Source organism: Spea bombifrons, chromosome 2 (genome assembly GCF_027358695.1).
Source record: "Spea bombifrons isolate aSpeBom1 chromosome 2, aSpeBom1.2.pri, whole genome shotgun sequence".
Lineage (NCBI taxonomy): Eukaryota > Metazoa > Chordata > Amphibia > Anura > Pelobatidae > Spea > Spea bombifrons.
Window position 1 is genome coordinate 56,941,358 of NC_071088.1, and position 21,358 is coordinate 56,962,715.

General features: G+C 43.9%; 1 protein-coding gene across 3 annotated transcripts in view; it reads right to left on the minus strand.

Annotated features, from left to right (window-relative positions):
• The window catches only part of EPS8L3 (EPS8 like 3), a 98,379-nt gene that overhangs the window by 46,813 nt on the left and 30,208 nt on the right, over nt 1–21,358 (minus strand). For all 3 annotated transcript variants that reach the window (XM_053454303.1, XM_053454304.1, XM_053454302.1), the window contains exons 8-10: nt 17,191–17,303; nt 15,672–15,784; nt 1,231–1,306 (exon numbers count right to left, since the gene is read on the minus strand). In XM_053454303.1, coding sequence (XP_053310278.1) covers nt 1,231–1,306; nt 15,672–15,784; nt 17,191–17,303 — 302 coding nt within the window. The remainder of the gene's footprint in view (nt 1–1,230; nt 1,307–15,671; nt 15,785–17,190; nt 17,304–21,358) is intronic.

The window sequence follows — 21,358 nt, forward strand, 5'->3', positions numbered from 1 at the left end:
CAGACTCTACAGCAGGGATGGACTGCACCTCAATGAGGAGGGGGCTGCAGTGCTAGGGGAGAGGATGGCTAGGGGAATTGAGGATCTTTTAAACTAGGTTCTGGGGGGGGAGATACAGATAGAAATGAAGTGCTAGCTAGAGTAGACTCGGTAGGGGGTCTAGCTATGGGAAAAGGGGGTGAGAGCACTGGGGGGGGGGTTAGCACAGACAATATGGTGTTGCATTGTACAAAACCTGCTGTCAAGAATTATTTGTCAACTATTACACCAGAAATGGGTAGTAACCTTAAATGTCTTTTAGCAAATGCGAGAAGCTTGGCAAACAAAATGGGTGAGCTGGAAATATTGGTAAGTAATGAACAATATGACTTGATTGGTATCACGGAAACGTGGTGGGATGATACACATGACTGGTCAGTAAACTTACAAGGATATTCACTTTTTAGAAGGGACAGAGTAAATAGAAAAGGGGGAGGGATTTGTTTATATGCAAACTCTAAACTTAAGCCCAGTATTAAGGAAGATGTGCATGATGACAGTAGTAATGTGGAGACGCTGTGGGTAGAGATTAACCTAGATAGTAGAAAGAGTCACACACTACTTGTGGGTGTATGGTACAAGCCACCCAACATTAGCAATGAGGGGGAAGATCAGCTGCTATTTCAAATTGAAAAGGCTGCAAATAGAAATGAAGTTTTGATCGTGGGAGATTTTAATTACCCAGATATAGACTGGAATAGTGGAACTTGTTCCACTAAGGGCAGCAAGTTTCTGAACCTGCTTAATGACCAATTTATGTCGCATTTAGTAGAGACCCCAACCAGAATGGATGCCTGTCTAGATCTGGTAATAACTAACAATGAGGAACTTATCTCAAACATTAAAGTAAGAGAACACTTGGGAAATAGTGACCATGGTTTCATTTGAGATTTATTCCAAAAAGCAAATGGGTAACTGCTCTACCAAAATAGAATAACATTAATATTTTAGAGCTTCTTGATCCAGGGAGAAATCTGATTGCCTCTTGGAGTCAAGAAGTATTTTTTTCCCCTGATGGCAGAATTTAAAGTAGCTTAATTAGGGTTTTTTTTGCCTTCTTTTGGATCAAGAATAGGAAGCTTAGGTAGAAGGGTTGAACTTGATGGACTTAGGTCTTTTTCAACCTTATGAACCATGTAACTGTCCAGTCTTTAATTCACCATACATAAAAATGTTCAGTTTTTACCTCACCTTTTTTTTTCTTCTGTCCATTATTCAACTTCCCGATAAATATCTCAATGTCTTGGAGCACATGATTCAAAACCTCCTGTATCAAAGGGAAGGGACATAGATAAGTAAGTAGTTGGTACAATGATAGTTGTAGTTCTGAAACATATAATGGCTAGGTTTTATTTAAGGAATTTGTAGGACTGGTACCCAAATGGTACTTTGCTCCTTGGCCATTATGTACGTGTGCACACATGGTAGATTCTGTAAACGGCACTAATAAGTGTGACACTAACTTCACCTTTCTGTTTACTAACAATTTTTAATAGGAAAGTCACTGTTAAGATTTTGTTAATAATTATGTACAAGATGTATTATAAACTTCACCTTTACAGGATCACCAAGAAGGTCAGTAAACACAACAGAATGCAAGCACATTTATTGAGTAGTGCTTTTTTCATACAAACAAAACAGAAAAAAAACAAAAACTCCCACTTAGGGCACTGACTAAACAATATTTTCATAACTATCTGGTTGAAAAGTATGTTTCTCCAACCTGCTAAAAAGCACCACAAAGCTTTATAAGAATGTGCAGATAAGGTTAATAGCTTAAGGGTCCTACATAGAAAGGCTGCCTTCTCTTTCTTCCTCCCTCCTTGCCTACTCTCTTATGTTTTCTCTTAAATATTTTTCTCATTCTTTCTTCTCTCTCTATATATATATCAGGGGTGTCCAAGTTTTTTCTGCAGTGGGCCACTTCATCAGAAATGTATGTGTGCGTGGGCTGCACTAATTTTTCACTGAGAGAAAATATGGCATTTTAGCTTTATAACGCATATTAATACAGGGTTAATTTGGCGATAATGAAAAAAGCAGTGGAAAAGTTTTTTTGATCAACTTGTATATGTCATTCTATCAATACTAAATTACTTAAACAGTAAAACAAAGTCAGTCCACAAACCATTTAAAACAAGTTTAGCCAAATAAAACTGTACAAGGCTGGGGCACACTGTAGGTACAGGCTGGATTTAAGATGGTAGAGTAGATCAGGGCCGGATTAAGAGGGTCACGAGCCTAATGCTGAGGATGTTGGTGGCCATTTTATGGAAATAAGTAAAACAGACAGAATCTTAACTCATCGGCATCCATGTATACTGCATAAAGATGACATCAGAGCTCGGCAGATATTATTGGATAGAATTTTATGTGATGGGATTGGGAGTAATCAGTACATTAAAAAAGTCATCATACACGGGATGCCTGAAGCCACAATTTAGTGCCACTAATCCTTTTTAATAAAATATGCAGATTGAAACTTAAATTACACAAAACCTTTACTTTTCCTCTCACTGATTTCTGGGCCAAGAAAGTTTTGTCCTCTGAAGTGACTACAAACTCAGGAGGGCATTTTATCTCTGAATAAGTAAAAATTAAATAGTTTTATTTATTCCTGCAGTAAGTAAAGTGGCAGGAAACAGACAACCAAATACACACCAGGAAAGGATCTGCCACACCGACACCCAAACACACACACCAGGACAGGCTCTGCCACGCTGACATCCAAACACACACACACCAGAACAGGCTCTGCCACACCGACACCCAGACACACACACCAGAACAGGCTCTGCCACACCGACACCCAGACACACACACCAAGATAGGGTCTGCCACACCGACGCCCAAACACATACACCAAGAAAAGCTCTGCCACACCGACACCCAAACACACACACACCAGGACAGGCTCTGCCACACCGACACCCAGACACACACACACCAGGAAAAGGCTCTACCACACCGGCACCCAAACACACACACACCAGGACAGGCTCTGCCACACCGACATCCAAACACACACACCAGGATAGGCTCTGCCACACCGACACCCAAACACACATACACAAGAACAGGCTCTGCCACACCGACACCCAACCACACGCACCAGGAGGGGCTCTGCCACACCGACCCCCAAAAACACACACAGGACAGACTCTGCCACATCGACCCCCAAAAACACACACCAGGACAGGCTCTACCACGCCGACACCCAAACACACACACAAGGACAGGCTCTGCCACACAGACACCCAGACACACACACACCAGAACAGGCTCTGCCACACCGGCACCCAAACACACACACCAGGAGAGGCTCTGCCACACCGACACCCAGACACACACACACTAAGACAGGCTCTGCCACACCAACACCCATACACACCAGGACAGGCTCTGCCACACCGACACCCAAACGCATACACATAGTAGGTCCCCTCTACTATTGATTAATGTCCCCCCCATAAGCTTGTGTATTACCCCCCTTTGTGCATTTATGCCCCCACACCCTTGTGTATTGATTGATGGGATGCCCCAGCCAACCCCCTGCCTTGTGTATTGATGCCCCCACCTCTTTTGTATTGGTTAATGTGATGCCCAACCACCTTCTTGTCTATTGATACCCCCACTGCCATGTGTATTACCCCCCAGCCACACACCCCTGTTTATATTTATTTTGTAATGCCATAACCCAGCCACCTGCCCCCCTTGAATATGGGTCTGCTTATAACCCCTAGCTATTTTTTTGGTAATTTTTGTTTTATAATTTTTTTATGCTCTCCTCCGATGTGATGACCCTCTCCTTGCCACAAGGAACACCTTCTGTGAGCCCGCCCCCTCGAACGCCACGTGTTCAAAGCGGTTGCCCGGAGGTGGTCTTACAGACGCACGACAGCCGCTTTGAATGTGGTCTGGCGGACACATTTGGCTTGCGGCCCACACGTTGGATGCCCCTGCTCTCTCTATATATATTGTAAATAAATTGTCAGTGAGTGAGAGTGGCCAATTATTTGAAACTGGTTTTGAATGGATATATCCTCCTCCCTCTGTAGTGGAAGCTGATTTGTGCCTCTTATTCGCCTGTAATTATTGACGTCTGGTAGCTTATTTTAAAGTTGTTTGGGCTGACGCCCAAGTGGAATTGATGGTGTTAAGCCTCTCTTCCAGAGCCGGAACTGTAAAAGCAAATATAGCCCTAGGAAAAGTTTGGAGGAGGAGGAGGAGACTCCGGTGGATTCTTGCACAGAGTTGTTGCATGCGAATTCCAAGAAGTGTTAGAGGTCAACCCAGTCTTCCTGATGGTTGTTGTAATTATTGCTTGAGGTATTTATCAGCCATAGTCCATAGCATAGTCCATACCTGTCTCTCTCCTCGGTGTGTGGTATGCACATGTGTGCACGTATCTGTCGGGTGCATAGACGCATGCTCTAGTTCAAATGCACCCTATAGTCAGTCTTGTTGCCATGACAATACAGACATGGCTGTATTGGATCCCCAGTTAACAAGGCTTGCTGCTGCCTATATAGGTCTGCCGCTTCCTCTCCTCCAGTGCTCAGATATACACTGCTTCCTATATCCTGCAATATCTGTGTTCCTGGTTGCTGATTCGGATTGCTTTGGACTCTGCTGCTTTTCTGGTACCCTGACTTGGCTTACTCCTGGACTCATCTCTGGCTTCCTGACCTGACTCGTTAGTTTGACCCTTCTTATATCCGGCTCCCTGATTTGGATTGTGTTTTTGGACTACGTCTCCCTCCAGCTTCCTGAACTTCTGGATTATGTGTGGTACTCCTATCATTCTCAGTGCACTCGTGCTTGTGGCTGCATGTAGTTAGGTCTGTCCCATTTCCAGACCTCCAGCCCACCTGGCCTTCCGAGGATTGAGGCATTTGGTAGATTTGATATACTGGAGATTCTTGTGATACTTCAGAATCAACAAAGGAACTGGAATGCCCTCCAGAAGATGCTGCCATTCCTCCAGGGCAAGGATGACGGCAAGAAACTCGTTGTTCCCGAGGTCTTAGTTTCTTTCTGCAGGAGTAAATTTCCTTGAAAAATAACTACAAGGATGCAGTGTACCACTGTACAAGGCACTTTGAGAGATAACTGCTCCAACCCCGGACTCTGATGCGTCAACCTCTCAGACAAACGGCAATTGTGGATCCAGATGTGTCAATACAGGAGCGGTAATAAACTTATTCTTGAGCCGAGTAAAAGCAGAGACGTCTCCCTTTTTTGTTAAGGCCGTTAAAGGAGCAGCTATCACAGAGTAGTTGTGAACACAATGTCTTTAATAATTAGTAAACCCCAAAAAATGTTGAAGGGGTTTTAGGCCCACAGGATGAGGCCAGTCCTTGATGGTTGCACCTTGGAAGGATCCCTCTCAAAACCCACCGGGGTTATGACGTATCCTAAGAATGTGACCTTCCAGACCTCAAAAGCACATTTTTCCAGTTTTGGCATAAATGCAAGGGTGCAACGCTCCATCCTTTTTATGAACAGAAAAAACCCGTGCTCCGGCGGATGACGTTGATCAACGGCTAAAACCCGTCTGAGAGTCTCCTCAATGTACAACTTCTTTGTCTGGGATGGGCAGTGGGTAGACCCGCTCTCTGGGTGGTATGGTCCCTGGGAGTAAGTCAATAGGGCAATTTTAATGCCTGTGGGAAGTAGTTTTTCTGCGCATTTTCTTGTGAAACCTTACCAGAAGGGAAGTAGCTGGTGAGGTCAAAATTAGCGAGGCGTGTCTCACCAGCTTGAGGCAATGAGCATCACAGGAATTGCTCCAGGCAACAATCTGTCTGGTACTCCAGTCTTCAGTTGAGTTGTGGGACTGTAACCACTGGAACCCCAGGATGAGGGGAATGAAGGGAGAACAGATCATGATAAATTGCAGTTGCTCCCTGTGAACTAATCCGACAGTGGGCGTAAGCTGTGATGTGGTGAGGGTAATTTTTTCAGGACAAAGTCAATGGCTTCAACAGATACAAGGTTTGGGAAAAGTGGGAATTTGTTGTTGGTTGCAGAAAACAGAGTCTAAAAAAATTACTAGTGGCTCCAGAAATCAAGGAAGACATTAGTTATGATGGACCCCATGGACCAGACCAGACACACAGGAACAGTCTTGTGGGTGAACAGTGTTTAGGAGGAAGAGTCCAACACACCTATAGCAGGTCCCCCTAGCCTACCTAGGTCCGGGCGTTCTCCCGACCTCCTGGGACAGGTCTTGAGAAGGAGACCAGAGAGACCTCGGTACATACACAGTCCCTCTCGTCGTCTCATGTTCGGTTAGTCTGGCCGCTCCCAACTGCTTTGGCTCCTCTGTAGGGTCAGAAGAAGCGGTTGAAGGAGTGAATTGTGGGGCAAGACATATATTGGGTCATCTTTCCCTGTCACAAAGTCCTTGACTCTCCCTCTGCAAGTCAATCGCAAAGGTGTAGATCAATTTATGACACATACACAATCACACTGTCAAGCTCTGTAGGTTAATCTCTGGCTGTGATCTCATCCTTCAGGGTATCACAGAGTTAATTCAGAAAGGCAGGGACCAATGCCTCATTAGTCCATTTCACCTCTGGCATCAGGGTACAGCACTCTATGGCATATTCCAGAAGCTGACAGGAACCCTGGCAAATGGTGAATAATAAGGATGATGCAGTGGTCCTCCTTCCTGTAACATCAAAGACAGAGCGTAAGGCAGCCACAAACTCAGAGTAGGACTGGACAGCTGAGGTGTTTCTCTCCCAGAGTGGAGAACCCCATGCCAAGTCCTTGTTAATAAGGAGTGTCATGACTAATATGGAGACAGTTCAAAATGTATTTCGCATTGATTCGGGAAACCTCGACATGCTGCAGGATCACCACCATAACGTTAAGGGAGATTTAGTTAACCTGAAGCTGAGGCTACCGGTGCAGGTTTAGGTGTAGGAGCCACCATAGGCTGGGGTGTATGTTGGACAGGATAAGTACTCTGCAGCAGAGTCTGGAGGGCTTAAGTGAATTGATGCAACCAGTGATCCATTTCATCCAGATGAGCCTCGCAGGACCCTTGTTTTCCCACTGATTCAGGACTCATGATGGCCTTCTGATACTGTCACGCACGGAGAAGACACAACGGTATCAAGCAGGACTGCAAGACATAGGCTCAAGGTTAGACTAGTCAAGGTCAGGGTTCCAGAGAGTAGAAATGTTGTGGAACTAGCCAGCCTCAGGGTACCAGAGATCATAAACAACAAATAAACAAGCAACGGGAAATCAAGTAGAACGCATACTGAGGAATAGGTCCTATGACATAGGCACAACCATCTGAAGGCAAAGTCCAAGGGTTTCTGAGTGCTTAAACAGAGGACGGTTTTGGTGCCAAATTTCAGTCTGTTACATCACTTCTGTTCCATCCGTCCTGTGGAAATCTTGAGTGCGGTGAGCACGTAACCTCCCTTTGGGTCTATGTCCCTCTGTCCCACCTATCCCTTCCTCTGTCCCACCTTGCAGGGGCAGAGGAAGGGCGAAGCGAGAGCCATACTTACCTCAGGTGCAGCTGCGGGGGGGGGGCTCACAGCAGCTGCAGCCTGCAGACTACCTAGGAGATCGCAATCTCCCTCTAGTTGGCTCAACATTAGGGAGTGCGAGATCTGTCACTTCAGACCTCGCTTTACTGCTCCCTAATCACTACGTGCCGGCAAATAATGCTGAGTGTGGGGATATGACGTCATCCCTGCGCTCTGCAGCAATAGCCGGCACGAAGTGATGAGGGAGCAGTAAAGCGAGGCCTGAAGTGACAGGATGCAGGATACAGGATGGAGACTGGAGGAAGAAGGATGGAGGAAGAGGTAAGAGATGTAAGGGCAGTGTATATGTATGTATGTATGTGTTTGTAAGCTTTATGCCTATCCCATGCTTGCTTAAATGTCTTCACTGTATTAACATCTACCACTTCTGCTCGAAGGCTATTCCATGCATCCACTACCCTTTCCGTAAAGTAATATTTCCTGATGTTACCTTTAAACCTTTGCCCCTCTAGCTTAAGACTTTGTGCTTTTGTTGTGGTACTATTTCTCCTTTTAAATAAACTCTCTTCCTTTATCGTGATGATTACCTTTAAATATTTCTATCATTTCCCTCCTATCACGTCGTTCTTCCAGGCTATATATGTTAAAATCCTTTAACCTTTCCTGGTAAATTGTATCCTGTAATCCATGAACCATTTTGTAGCCCTTCTCTGAACTTTCTCCAACATATCTATATCCTTCTGGAGATATGGTCTCCAGTACTGTACACAATACTCCAAGTGAGGTCTCACCAGTGCTCTGTACAACGGCATGAGCACTTCCCTCTTTCTACTGCTAATACCTCTCCAAATATAATTCTGCTAGCATTTCCTGCTGCTCTATTGCATTGTCTACCTACCTTTAAATCCTCAAGAAATAATTACCCCTAAATCCCTTTTCCTCACTCTGTCCTTGGGTTTTTATACTCTAGATGCATTACTTTGCATTTATGCACATTAAATGCCAGTTGCCACAGCTCTGACCATTTTTTCAGTTTACCGAAATAATTTGCAATCTGGTTTATCCCTCCAGGAATATATACCCTGTTGTTTGTGTCATCAGGAAAAAGACATACCTCTCCATCAAGACTTTCTGCAATATCACTAATAAAAATATTAAAGAGAATGGGTCCCAGTACAGATCCCTGAGGTATCCCATTGGTAACAAGACCTTGCTCTGAATATACGCTGTTTTCTGTCACTCAGCCTGTCCTTAATCCATTCAACAATATTGGGATCTAAACTCAGAGATTGCAATTTATTGATAAGTCTTTTATGTCAAAGGCCTTATTGAAATCCGGATATGCAATGTCTACTGCACTACAATGATCAATTAATTTAGTCACCCAATCAAAAAAATCAATAAGATTAGTTTGGCATGATCTTCCTGAGGTAAACTCATGTTGTTTTTGATCTTGAAACCCATGTGACTTCAGATGTTCAACAATCCTATCCTTTAACATCCATTAATTTCCCCACTACAGATGTAAGACTTACTGGCCTGTAGTTGCCCGATTCTTGTGAATGGGCACAACATTCGCTAATCCTGGGACGACTCCCGTTACCAATGATTAGTTAAATAAATCCGTTAACGGTTTTGCAAGTACACCACCAAGCTCTTTTAATAACTTGGGGTGTATCCCATTAGGCCCCATCGAGTTATTTGTCTTTACCTTAGACAACTGATGTAGAACCTCTGCCTCGATAAACTCACATGTATCAAATGACTCTCCCTCTCTTCTCTGTTCTATCTTCAATACTTAATCTAGAATCTTATTTCTTTGTCTGCATTTCCGCAGACATAACCCGCAGCTTCCGCCAAAATGGTGGCGCTGTGGTGATGTCTTCCCCGAGAGTGTGACTGGATGTGGACCCACAAATTTCGGACGAAAATTCTGAGCTTTTTGCTTCATTTTCATCTGATTCGTAAGGGGTCTGGCCTTGTTTTCAAGGCTTTGTAATTCTTACAAATCTGAATGCACAAGTCACTACTGAAAATGTAATATCCAGTTAGGATTCAAACAACACATCCCCACTAAACACTCCCGTTAGGAGGTTACATTTTACAAATTGTGTGAGAGTGGTAGTGGTTACACACATTCCAGGTATATGAGGTGAAAGATGTCCAGCTTGATCCACCAGGTTGCCCAGACCCTCTTGGCACAAGTGAAAAAAATTGTCTGGGACCTTTTATGCCCCTTAATGAACAAAGGGTACTGAAGGGTAATAAACAAGACAACATCTACAAAGGTCCCTTTGTTCAAGTTGCTGTCTTGCATGGATACTGTGGCTTGTGGTACCATAAGGCAAAATAGAAGAGGCCTCCCACTACAGCTTCAGCATACCAAATTAGAAATTGGGGCATCCTTAGCTAAGCGCCAAGAACTTTTGCCAGTAAATTACATGTTAAGCACCACCCATGATGATGCCACAGTGCCTGTTTCTGTTGAGGGCAAAGCACAGGTCTGTAGGATGCCAGTCTGCATTAAGGCCTACAACAGGCATATGGAGGGAGATGATTTGGCCGATCAGCTTTTGCAGGCATACCTCATCATAAGGAAAATAAACAAGTAGTATAAGAAAGCAATCTACATAATGCAGATTGAAACTAGACTTGGGCACGACCAACTCTTCGTGTTCGTCTTCGTCAGGAGTTAGGGCCATAAGAACGACTATGTTGGTCGGTGTTAGGGCCCCTACAGGTAACCAATAGAGTCGGTCACATGCAGGGCCGGCCCAAGACTTAATGCCGCCTGAGGCGAAGTTTAAAATGCCGCCGCATTTTAAACTTCGCCGATGCGGCATTTTAAACTTCGCCGATGCCATTATCTACCCTTACACCCCCCCCCGTTTAAACGTACTTACGTTTAAACAGTCCTGCGGCGAGTCTCCCTGCTCTGCCACGGTGCCGGCTTGTAATGCAGAGCGCTGTAAATTGACTCCACTTCCGGCGCTCAGCATTACAAGCCGGCACCGAGACCGAACAGGGAGACTCGCCGCGGAGGAGAGAGAGAGGGGCGCCGAGCGGGTAAGTGAAAACCACTCGGCGCCCCTCTCTCTCCTCCGCTTAAAAAAAAAAGCGCTTGGGGCGGCCCCAGTCGGCTCCATTGTAGGGCCGGCCCTGGTCACATGGCCCTTTAACTCCTGATGGGGAACTTGGCCTGGGGAGGCCATTGGTCTCCCCGCTCCAAGAGCTAAAGGTCTGTACGAGCGACTTTATTGGTCGCCGGCAGGGAGCTCCTTTGCCATTGGTTGATGGCAGATGAGCCCCCTGCTGGCGACCAATAGAGTCGTTCGTGCAGACTTTTAAAATCCTGGTGCCGCAACTTGGCTCTAAGAATTAAATGTCCGTACGAACGACCAATAGAGTAGAAGTCAACATGGATTTGTGAAAGACCGGTCTTGTCAAACCAACCTATTAGCATTCTATGAAGAAGTTAGTAAAAATATAGACCTGGGGTTGGCTGTAGATGTGATTTATCTGGACTTTGCCAAGGCGTTTGATACGGTTCCGCATAAAAGGCTACTCTATAAATTAACAGAGATAGGCTTAGGGGCAAATGTCTGTATGTGGATTAGAAATTGGCTAAAAGATAGAATGCAGAGGGTTGTTGTGAATGGATGTTTCTCAGCCTGTACACAGGAATTAAGTGGAGTGCCTCCGGGGTCTGTCCTCGGTCCTCTTCTTTTTAATTTATTTATAAATGATCTCCCAAGCTGCATTAAGAGCCATGTCACAGTTTTTGCTGATGACACAAAATTAGGCCGGGTAATTCAGACTAATCTTGATGTTTCTTCATTGCAGGAAGATCTAGACAGAGTTGGGGACTGGGCGTGCAAGTGGCAGATGAGGTTCAATATAGAGAAATGCAAAGTTATGCATTATGGTAAAAATAATAAAAATGCAACCTATTCTTTAAATGGAATATCCTTGGGGGAAATTACCAGTGAGAAGGATTTAGGAATAACGGTTGACAACAGACTTGACAACACTGCGCTATGCCAGCAAGCAGCTGCGAGGGCCAATAAGGTTTTGGCATGCATAAAAAGAGGTTTTGATTCAAGGGAGGAGGATATCATCTTGCCTCTGTACAGGTCGTTGGTAAGACCTCACTTTGAATATGCGGTACAATTCTGGGCACCCGTCCTTAAAAAGGACATTATGGAATTAGAAAAAGTGCAAAGGAGGGCTACGAAATTAATAAGGGGATTGGGAGATACTAGTTATGAAGAGAGACTAAAAAAGTTAAAATTATATACACTGGAAAAACTGCGTCTCAGAGGGGATATGAGAACATTATATAAATATATGCAGGGCCAATATAAAGAGCTCTTCAGTGACCTGTTCATTAACAGAAATATACAAAGAACAAGAGGTCACCCTCTGAGACTGGAAGAACGCAGGTTTCATAGACGACAAAGGAAGGGATTCTTCACAGTGAGGACAATTAAGGTATGGAATTCACTTCCAAGGGAGGTAGTGTTATCCAATACATTAGATACCTTCAAATGGGGCCTCGATATTTTCTTAGAAAGGCACGATATACAGGGATATAAATAGAATAATATTAATATTTTAGAGCTTCTTGATCCAAGGAGAAATCCGATTGCCTCTTGGAGTCAAGAAGGAATTTTTTCCCCTGATGGCAGAATTCGAAGTAGCTTAATTAGGGTTTTTTTGCCTTCTTTTGGATCAAGAATAGAAAGGTTAGGTAGAAGGGTTGAACTTGATGGACTTAGGTCTTTTTTCAACCTTATGAACTATGTAACTATGTAAGAGTTGCTCGTACGGACCTTTAACCCAGGCCAAGTTGCGCTGTCAGGAGTTAAAGGGCCGTGCGAGTGAGTCTATTAGTCGCCTGCAGGGGCCTAGTAAAATACCCTGGGAAGTCTACTTCTTAGCAACATATGGTGTGGTGTTTTGATATCTGTGACCACTATTGCAGTTATTGGCCAATTAAACCAAGTTTGAAAAAAATGCAGTTTGGAAAATGTGATATGTACCGTGCAATATTTATCCTATAAAAAATAGAAGGCATAGATGAAATAGATGAAAATATTGTGGATGGTTATAATGACCATCCTTATGTCACTCTATACATGTTATTGCTCTGTTTTTTTTGGTTATCTATTTTGGCCCTTGTGTCGTGTGCTTGGATGCCTGTGAAACAACCATTAAGGTAATAAGGTACAACATGAGGGGTCTTAAATCCCAGCAGAAATACATAGAGGGAGCAGACAGTGTTCTACCACCAGAGCCACATTGTAAGAATGAGACCATTCCTAAAGATTGAGAGAGGCAATATTTTCATGCTACAGAGAAGACCAGAAAAAGGGGGTATTTATTTGAACAGACTGGCTATGGAGGTAGACTGTACAGAAGCCGATTCTTACTGGAATGATACAAGAAGTGGAAGTTGACTTGCGTAATACGGTATTTATGCCCCCAATGACAAGCAAGCATCATTTTTCTTGTTGGTAGCAGATAAGCTATTTACACGGAGGCAGGTTAGGCTAATCCTGGTGGAGAATTTGACAGGTCCTGTCCACGGACATCCTTTGGACCACTTAAGATACAACATCAGTTTAAACATTATCTGATCTGGGGCTAGTGGATAGAGCTTAACATACCTTCAGGAAGCTGTAAATTTATATGATATAATGGCTATACAGAAATCAGACAGCACAATAACCTTAGATCCTAGGGAAATAGTTAGATTATTTGCTGATTATTGTTCCTCTCTATATGTAAGAAAGACAACCCCACCCCCAGGGGGACTCCCAGGGATTTATAAACAATTTTGAAGCAACCGCAAAGATCCCACTGTGTTTGAAGTAGATTTGGAAAAATTGAATCGTCTGATAATTAAAAAAGAGCTAGAGGGGATGAACTTATTTAAGAATAAGGCCCTGGGTCCTGATCAATTTCCAGGAGTATGTTGTAAACCCTTTAAACATTTTTACTCAAGCCAAAGAATACGGTATATTCAAAAGAAGCCCTTGTTAATAGTGGAGTACCTCAGGGATCAGTAATGGGCCCCATACTTTTTAATGGTGCGATACCAAAAACGTCTCAAAGTTAATGTTTAATGATCAAAATTATTTATATCATGGATGGTTAAGCTGTCAGCTTGCAATATGTCATTGCTTCCCAAGCTCCTCTGCTGCTTTTGGTCTCTGCCAGTGGTGGTCCCATAATCAGAGCTAGTTTCCCTTTAGCGATTAGTAACTTGCTCTATTTTGAATACCAAGAAACATAGTATGTCAGGCCCGATCTGGGCTGCAGAGCTGCATGTCTTTAGTTTCCCTGTCTTGCTACAGCTTCCCTAGTCCTTGCTACAGCTTCCCTAGTCCTTGCTACAGCTTCCCTAATCCTTGCTACTGCTTCCCTAGTCCTTGCTATAGTTCTCCCTTTGCAGTAATCCGTTCCTGGATTTCCCTATGCTCTGTCCTGTACCTCTGATTCCTTCATTCCAGTCTTGCTCTTTGTGTTTGCTCTGTTTCCTTTATAAGGTGTGCCCCACCTGTGTGTTCTGTTTGTACTAGTCTGCAGGTATGTCTCTCTAATATGTGTTTGGGTTTCATGTTTAGTACCTCTTTAGGCAGGTTTTAGCATTAGGACCCACCGTCATTGGAGTACTTTGGCGTAGTGGTGGGCTAAGCATACTATGGCCATAAGATGTGACGGAATCTCCAATAGTTATCATATAGTCCTAGGCTAGTTCCTGTATTTGTGTGTCAGTCTGTGATGTCCTGTCTTGTATCCCCGGTAGAGGGGTGTCCTGTCTTGTTCATGTCTGACCTTGAGTATTCCTTGTCTTGTTCCATGTAGTGCCCTGTACCATGTATGTCTTGTCTGGTTATGTTTCTTGCTGGGTCTCCCTGCTCCTTACTCTGTCCCCCTTGCTTGCTATGTTTCTCCTGTACTCTGCTTTGCTTCCCTACTCCCAGACTGCAGCATCCTGCCCATTTCTATGTTCAGTTATGTCTCATACCTGCTCTAGGGTGCATGCAGGTTATTGCTGTGTTTGGAACTGGATAACATCCACTGATATGTCAGGGCGCTGGTACGTGGCTGTACAACCCTAGGCGCTCAACACCCTGGAGAGTGCGGTTGCCCTGCATCAGGCCCTGTCCATCTCCGCTACTGCGCAATAACTCCTGAACTCCATCTTTGGGCGCTCTGGGTCCTGGTAGCTGTCTGACCATGGACCCGGGTCCTTACATAGAATTAGTAAGAAAACACTACACTTGCAGTAGTAATTTAATATGGGTACAAATTGAGGGGCACTCTCTTTAGCTGTGTCCAGACAGGTGATACTTTGGATAACCAAATGGCAGCATGGGGCATGAATTCAATCCTTTGCTCTGTGGGACTTGTTCATGTCCATGATTGGTTTGCAGTCCAATTCTGACCCATCTGAGAAAGTAATTATAGAGTCTGCTTATCCCTTGAGATATATCAGAAATTAAGGGCCTACATAGGATTGTGTTGAAGAAGGGGGAGCTGTTGGACCTTTATACCATGAGAGCCAAAGTGAGACTTGCATTGTATTTCCAGGTGCAGGATATGCACAATAAGATTAGCGGTATCAACCCGACCGGCCCAACTACTCCTCAAGAGGATTTGTGTTTGGAAGATCAACCAAAGGATTCTATATCAAGGCCCTATTTAATCAACAATGCCCCTCAGCAGAGAGTAAACATAAGCAAATGCAAGATTTACAACACAAATGTTTGGGGGAACAATAGTTATAGAACCTCTATTTTATGGGTCCTGCTGCAGGTTGTTGGTGATAAAGAAATGATTAGTTATACAGAAGGAGGGGGTTATTGCTGTACCTATATATTACATTTATACATGTAGTACTACAGTAAATCAAGCAGAGAACCCTAAAAAGACATTGCAATATCCACAAAACCTGGTAACAGAAATACCTGGGGATTTCCCAACATGAAAAGACAACTATACAGTGCTAGTCACAGACTTATCATTACATCCGCAAGGGTAGCATCATCACCCCATTTTATACAATAGGAAATGTCTGCAAGGTGTTTCAGAATAGAAGCATAAACTTACAATATCACGCTGTGTTTCAAATACTCTGGATACTGATTGAGGCTGGAAAGTTGGTTCTGCATTTAGGGACTGCAAACTCTCTTGGTCAAATCTCATCAGGGAAGTGGGTGAATCTGCAAACAAACATAATAAGCACATGTCTGTCTATCTACTGTATCTATGTGGTGGTAGTATGTGTGAGCGTATGGTTCAAGAGCAGGCAACTGCTCCCGGGCTGGTCCAAAATTGTTCACAAAGGGCAGGTCCAAGTCAGAGAGCGTATGTGTTTGTGAGCATCAATGTGTATGTGTCAGTGTGTTTGAGAGGGAGTACAAGTGTGTGTTAATGAGTATGTGTAAGCATCAATGTATATGTGTGTTTGTATGAGTGTGTAAGTTTGTGCAAATGTCAGTGCGTGTAGCAATGTGTACCAGTGTGTAAATGTTGCTGTATAGAATTAGCATGAGTGCGTCAGCATTTGGTCAGCATATGATGTTAGTATGGGTGTGTCTTAGTGTATGGTCTTAGCATGAGTGTGTGTGAGTGTATGGTTAGCACACATTGAAAACAAGAGACAGCGCTTGGATAAATGTAAAAAAATGTTTATACGAAGACAAAATAATATACAATACGTTAAATAAAAGAAATAGAGACAAAAAATATATATATAAAAGACCTCAATAATTGGGTACAAATATATAAATAAAAAAAGAGCAGTGGAGTGATGTTCAGCCTGCCCCAATGTTAGCATGAATGTGTCTCTATGATATGTTAGTGCATGTTGTCAAGGTATGTTGTTAGAGTGTGGGTTAGCACAAGTGGGTGTATGTTAGTACTTGGTGTTAGTGTGTGTGTGTTACGGTATCAGCATGAGTGTGTGTGTCAGTGTATCATGGGGGAGCCTAGAATAGGTGGCTCCTGGGAGAAGGAGAAGAGAGCATGAGAAAACAATACATGTGTCTATGTCTTTGTAAGCATATGATGAGTTGCATGTTAGTATGTGTGCATGTTAATTACGGGGGCAGGCATGAAAAAATGACTAACCCAAGGCTCGCCCCTGGAGCCAGAGATGGGGGACATACCAAACGCATATAGAGCACTTTCAGAAATCAGAAGGTACAGGATTGTGAGGTACGGGGAGCTATAATTTCCTCAAAGTTAACACTATTGACCCATTTGGTCATGAAACAAAGGATGGGGAGAGACATTAAGTTTAGATTTCTGTTATATAGATAACAGAAATAATATATACTCAATGTCTCTCCTAATTGTTTGTTTCATGACCAAATGGGTCATGTATTAGCTACATGCATTGTGGCCCAGCCAATTAGTAATAGGTTATGTGTTGTATATTAGCAATGATATGGTTAGTTTAAGTAATAAGAATTACTGTTTCTAGTCACAAATGGCAAATAAGACAAGCTTAGAAACATTTTACTGAGCTAATTACAAAACAGAAAGCATGCATTAGTGAATAGACCACTTAGTTAACTGTTTCTCTCTTTTGCACAAACACAATAGCTTGAATATCATGTCATACCATTGGGAAGTTCTCCGCTAATATCCTCTGATTTAGGACTTTCCCATCCTACACTCTGAAAGGGAAACTGTCCCATTTTCTGATTCTGTGTCTGGAGACTCCCCATATTGTTCCTAATTATAGAAGAACACGAAATAAAAAGCTCATTCAGAAATAATTATTGGCTGAAATATAGAATTCTTGCAATGTTGGGGTACATACAAAATGATTATAAGAATATAACAATTATCTATCTATCTATCGATGCTGTATCACCATCAATGTGTGCCTCAGTATATAGTGATAGGTGCTATGCTATGCCCCCGTCAATGTTTGGCTCAGTACATAGGTGTTATGCTTTACCACCGTCAGTGCGTGCCTCAATATATAGTGATAGGTGTTATGCTGTATCACCATCAATGTTTGGCTCAGTATATAGTGATAGGTGTCATGCTGTACCCCCACCAGTGCGTGCCTCAGTATATCGTGACAGGTGCTATGCTGTACCACCATCAATGTTTGGCTTAGTATATAGTGATAAGGGGTTATGCTGTATTATTGTTGATGTCTGGCTCAATGTATAGTGACAGGTGCTATGCTGTACCACCGTCAATGTGTGCCTCTGTATATAGTGATAGGTGTTATGCTGCACCACCGTCAGTGCGTGGCTCAGTATATAGTAATAGGTGTTATGCTGTACTACCGTCAGTGCATGCCTCAGTATATAACAATAACAGTACCACCATCAATGTTTGCCTCAGTAAATAATAACAGTTACGCTGGGGGGTGCCACATACAGGATCCGCCCCAGGTGCCAAATACTCTAGGTGCGCCCCTGCCTCACAGGGTGAATCCCTGCACCCTGAGTTGCATTGGTTCTGTATTGCACACCAAAGTTTAACCTTAGTTATATAGCACTAACAAGTTTAAATATTAAAGGAAACCATGATTTGGCAATAAACCTACAACAAATCAAGAATGGTTATTGTAAGGAGCCGATCACAAAATACATAATAAGGTGGACAGGGGGCTGGCAAGGGGGGCAGTTTGTTATTTTGAGTTAATCAAGGGTTAAGTTTCACTCCTTCCCCTTTGTTTTGATGTGGAACAGCGAGTTCCGTCAGTGTGGTAGACTGGTTGGTATTCTCTGGACAGTTCTGTATTTATGTTGGGGCAGGACATAGCTCCAGCTGGGATTCTTCTTCCTCAAGCTGCAGATCCTCAGTGCTGAGAGTTTAGTCTTGACATTATATTGCAATGATCCACCTCAAAGGATACATGGTGCTGGGAAAAGGTACTGTGATGGATAGGCAAATCCCTGATCATTTAACTAAGCACCGATCTGCTCTTAGTAAAATGGCACAAGGGCCCTGAAGGACACACATGTTTATATGAGCTGTATTTTAATCCTTTAAGTGCTGAGAGCCATGCTGCATTTTTCCCAGTGGAAGTCCATTTTAGGTGACAGCTTGTATAAGCAGTTTACAGTTTCTCAGGAGAAGTTAAGCTTTGCATAGACACCTAGGTTAAGGCACACTAATCATGGTATAATAGTAAAAATATTTTTTTAAAACAAACCTTCCCCATATATATGCCAAATCAAATAATAAAATTATTTTTATAAAAACCACCACCACCCTTACAAAATGTTAATTTAGCCTCGGGATAAGTCAATGGTAAGACCCTACCTTTAACATGCAGTGCAAGTCTGGTCACTTGACATAACATCATTGATCAAAATTAATGAGTAATGGATTTTTTTAAGACACGGAGGCTTCGTATTATGCTATTCTTTCTTTATTCCCAACAGCAGCAATGAGATATTAAACAAGGAAAACAATAACAGCCAATAAGCAGATAGTGCCTCTAATAACATCACGCCCCTTCCCATAATGCTCCTCAGAAAGGGTCTTGAGTTTTCTCTAAAGAATTGCCAGGACAGAGTATTGGATTCACTGGGTCCTGTCACTAAGTTGTATGAATTGCTGGAGGCCGCCAAAATGGGTGATCAACTTCTGGATTTTGATACCGCTTTAGGGTGGGTTCAGCGTTTGGTGTGCCTGCTGGGGAACGCTAATTCCTCCCTGGCTATTGAACGGAGGAAAGCCATCCTCCTCAAGATAGAGCCTAAGTTAGTCAACATGGCTGATAATGAACCTGGTCCCTCGGCCAAAGGCCTATTTGGTGATTCTTTTATTAAGAATCTGGGGTCCTTTGTGAAGACCTTCACAGCCTTGGATAAGGCTCAAAGCTCTATGAAGCGTGTTTTTACGCCTAAGGTTTTTGGAGGGGCCGGCAGAGTTAGGGGTCGTCTGGCCGGCCGTGGATTTCACGGTTCATTCCGCCAGAATCGAGGCTCCTTCCCCAGTAGAACGGCATATGCAGAACCCAAGACTACTCCGTTACTTCCCTTCCAGAGGGTGACCATGGCAGTCTCGCAATACCAGAGGAGCTTTTCCTGGGAAGAGAACCTACGGTAAGTACCTGGTTTCAGCCTTTTTCCCATGTCAAAGTGGGGGGGGGAGATTAGCTCTGTTTGCTCACATATGGTATATTATGACACAAGATGTTTGGGTTCTAGAAACTGTACAGGCTTATCATTTGGAATGGGCAACCATTCCTTTTCAGGTGGCTCCTGCGAGACCTTTCGTGTTTCCAACAAAGGATCAAGAAATGATATCTGGCCATTCAGGAGGTTCCTTGGGATACCCCAGGATTCGTCAGCAACCTCTATCTTGTTCCAAAGAAAGGAGGTGGAGTACGTCCGGTAATCAATCTGCGGCCTTTGAATTCCTTCCTAGTGTATCATCACTTCAAGATGGAAGGTATCCATTCTCTTCGGGATCTGTTGCTCCCGTCCGATTGGATGGTCAAGTTAGACCTCAAAGACGCTTATTTCTCAATTCTCATAGCCCTCGAGGACAGGTATTTTCTTCAGTTCACATGGCACGGGAAGAAATGAAGGTTCACGTGCCTCCTGTTCGGCCTTTCATCCTCCCCGTGGTGTTTTACCAAGGTTCTAAAACCGGTGGTATCATTCCTAAGAAGTCGGGGAGTACGACTTATTATCTACCTCGATTATATCCTGATCATGTCTCAGTCAGACACCGGACCAGTACCGGACTTAATAATAGAGTCAGACGCAAGCTTACGCGGTTGGGGCGCGAGCTGCGGGAACGTCTCTACAGGTGGGCGATGGTCTCCAGACGAATCTTTCCTCCACATCAACTGCCTGGAATTGCTGGCGGGTTCGTTCACTGGTCGCAGCCTCTCTCCCGCTCAAGCTTGTTGTTCTATCCTCCTCAGGATGGACAACATCTCTGCGGTTCGTTACATCAACCATCTGGGAGGTACCAAATCAAGAGCCTTGGCAGTCCTGGCACGGGATCTTTGGCACTATTGCCTTCACAACAACATCTCTATAGTGGCCGAATATATTCCCGGCCTCTCCAATATCAGGGCGGACTGGAATTCCAGATATCTCCGAGATGCGAGCGATTGGCGTCTTCATCCGGATTCGTTCTATCAGATAAACGACCTTTGGGGTCCCTTGCATACCGACCTTTTTGCTTCCCAACTCAACACTCAGCTTCCTCGGTTCGTCAGTTGGAGACCGGATCTGGACGCCCTGGCTACGGATGCCTTTCTCCAAGACTGGTCTCAGGGCAGGCATTATGCTTTTCCGCCATTCAACATGATTGCCAGAACCCTTCTCCAGCTCCGGACCCGAGGGGACACTCTAGTATTGATCACCCCGTTTTGGCAGTCTCAACCGTGGTTCCCTCAGTTGTTGGAGATGTCCATAGATATGCCTTGGATGCTCCCGGACCGTCCGGATATTCTGACGGATCCAGAGGGGAATTTGCACGGATTCGTGTGTTCTGGCAATCTTCGTCTGATGGTCTGGCTGCTTTCCCGGGACCATGTTCTTTCCCTGGAGTTCCGCAATCAACTCTGTCTTATGGCGAATGCATGGGCGCCTGGTACCAGAAGAGCTTATCGTTCTGCATGGGATTCCTGGTCTAAGTGGTGCATGGGGAGACACGTGGATCCCGTATCTGCTCCTTTGAATAAGATCCTCGGATTCTTCACTATGCTGTTTGAAGAAGGGAAAGCTTATCGTACGGTGAACGTATATAGATCGGCTATCTCGGCTGGCCATGTTCTTTTCGAGGGTGTTCCCATTGGT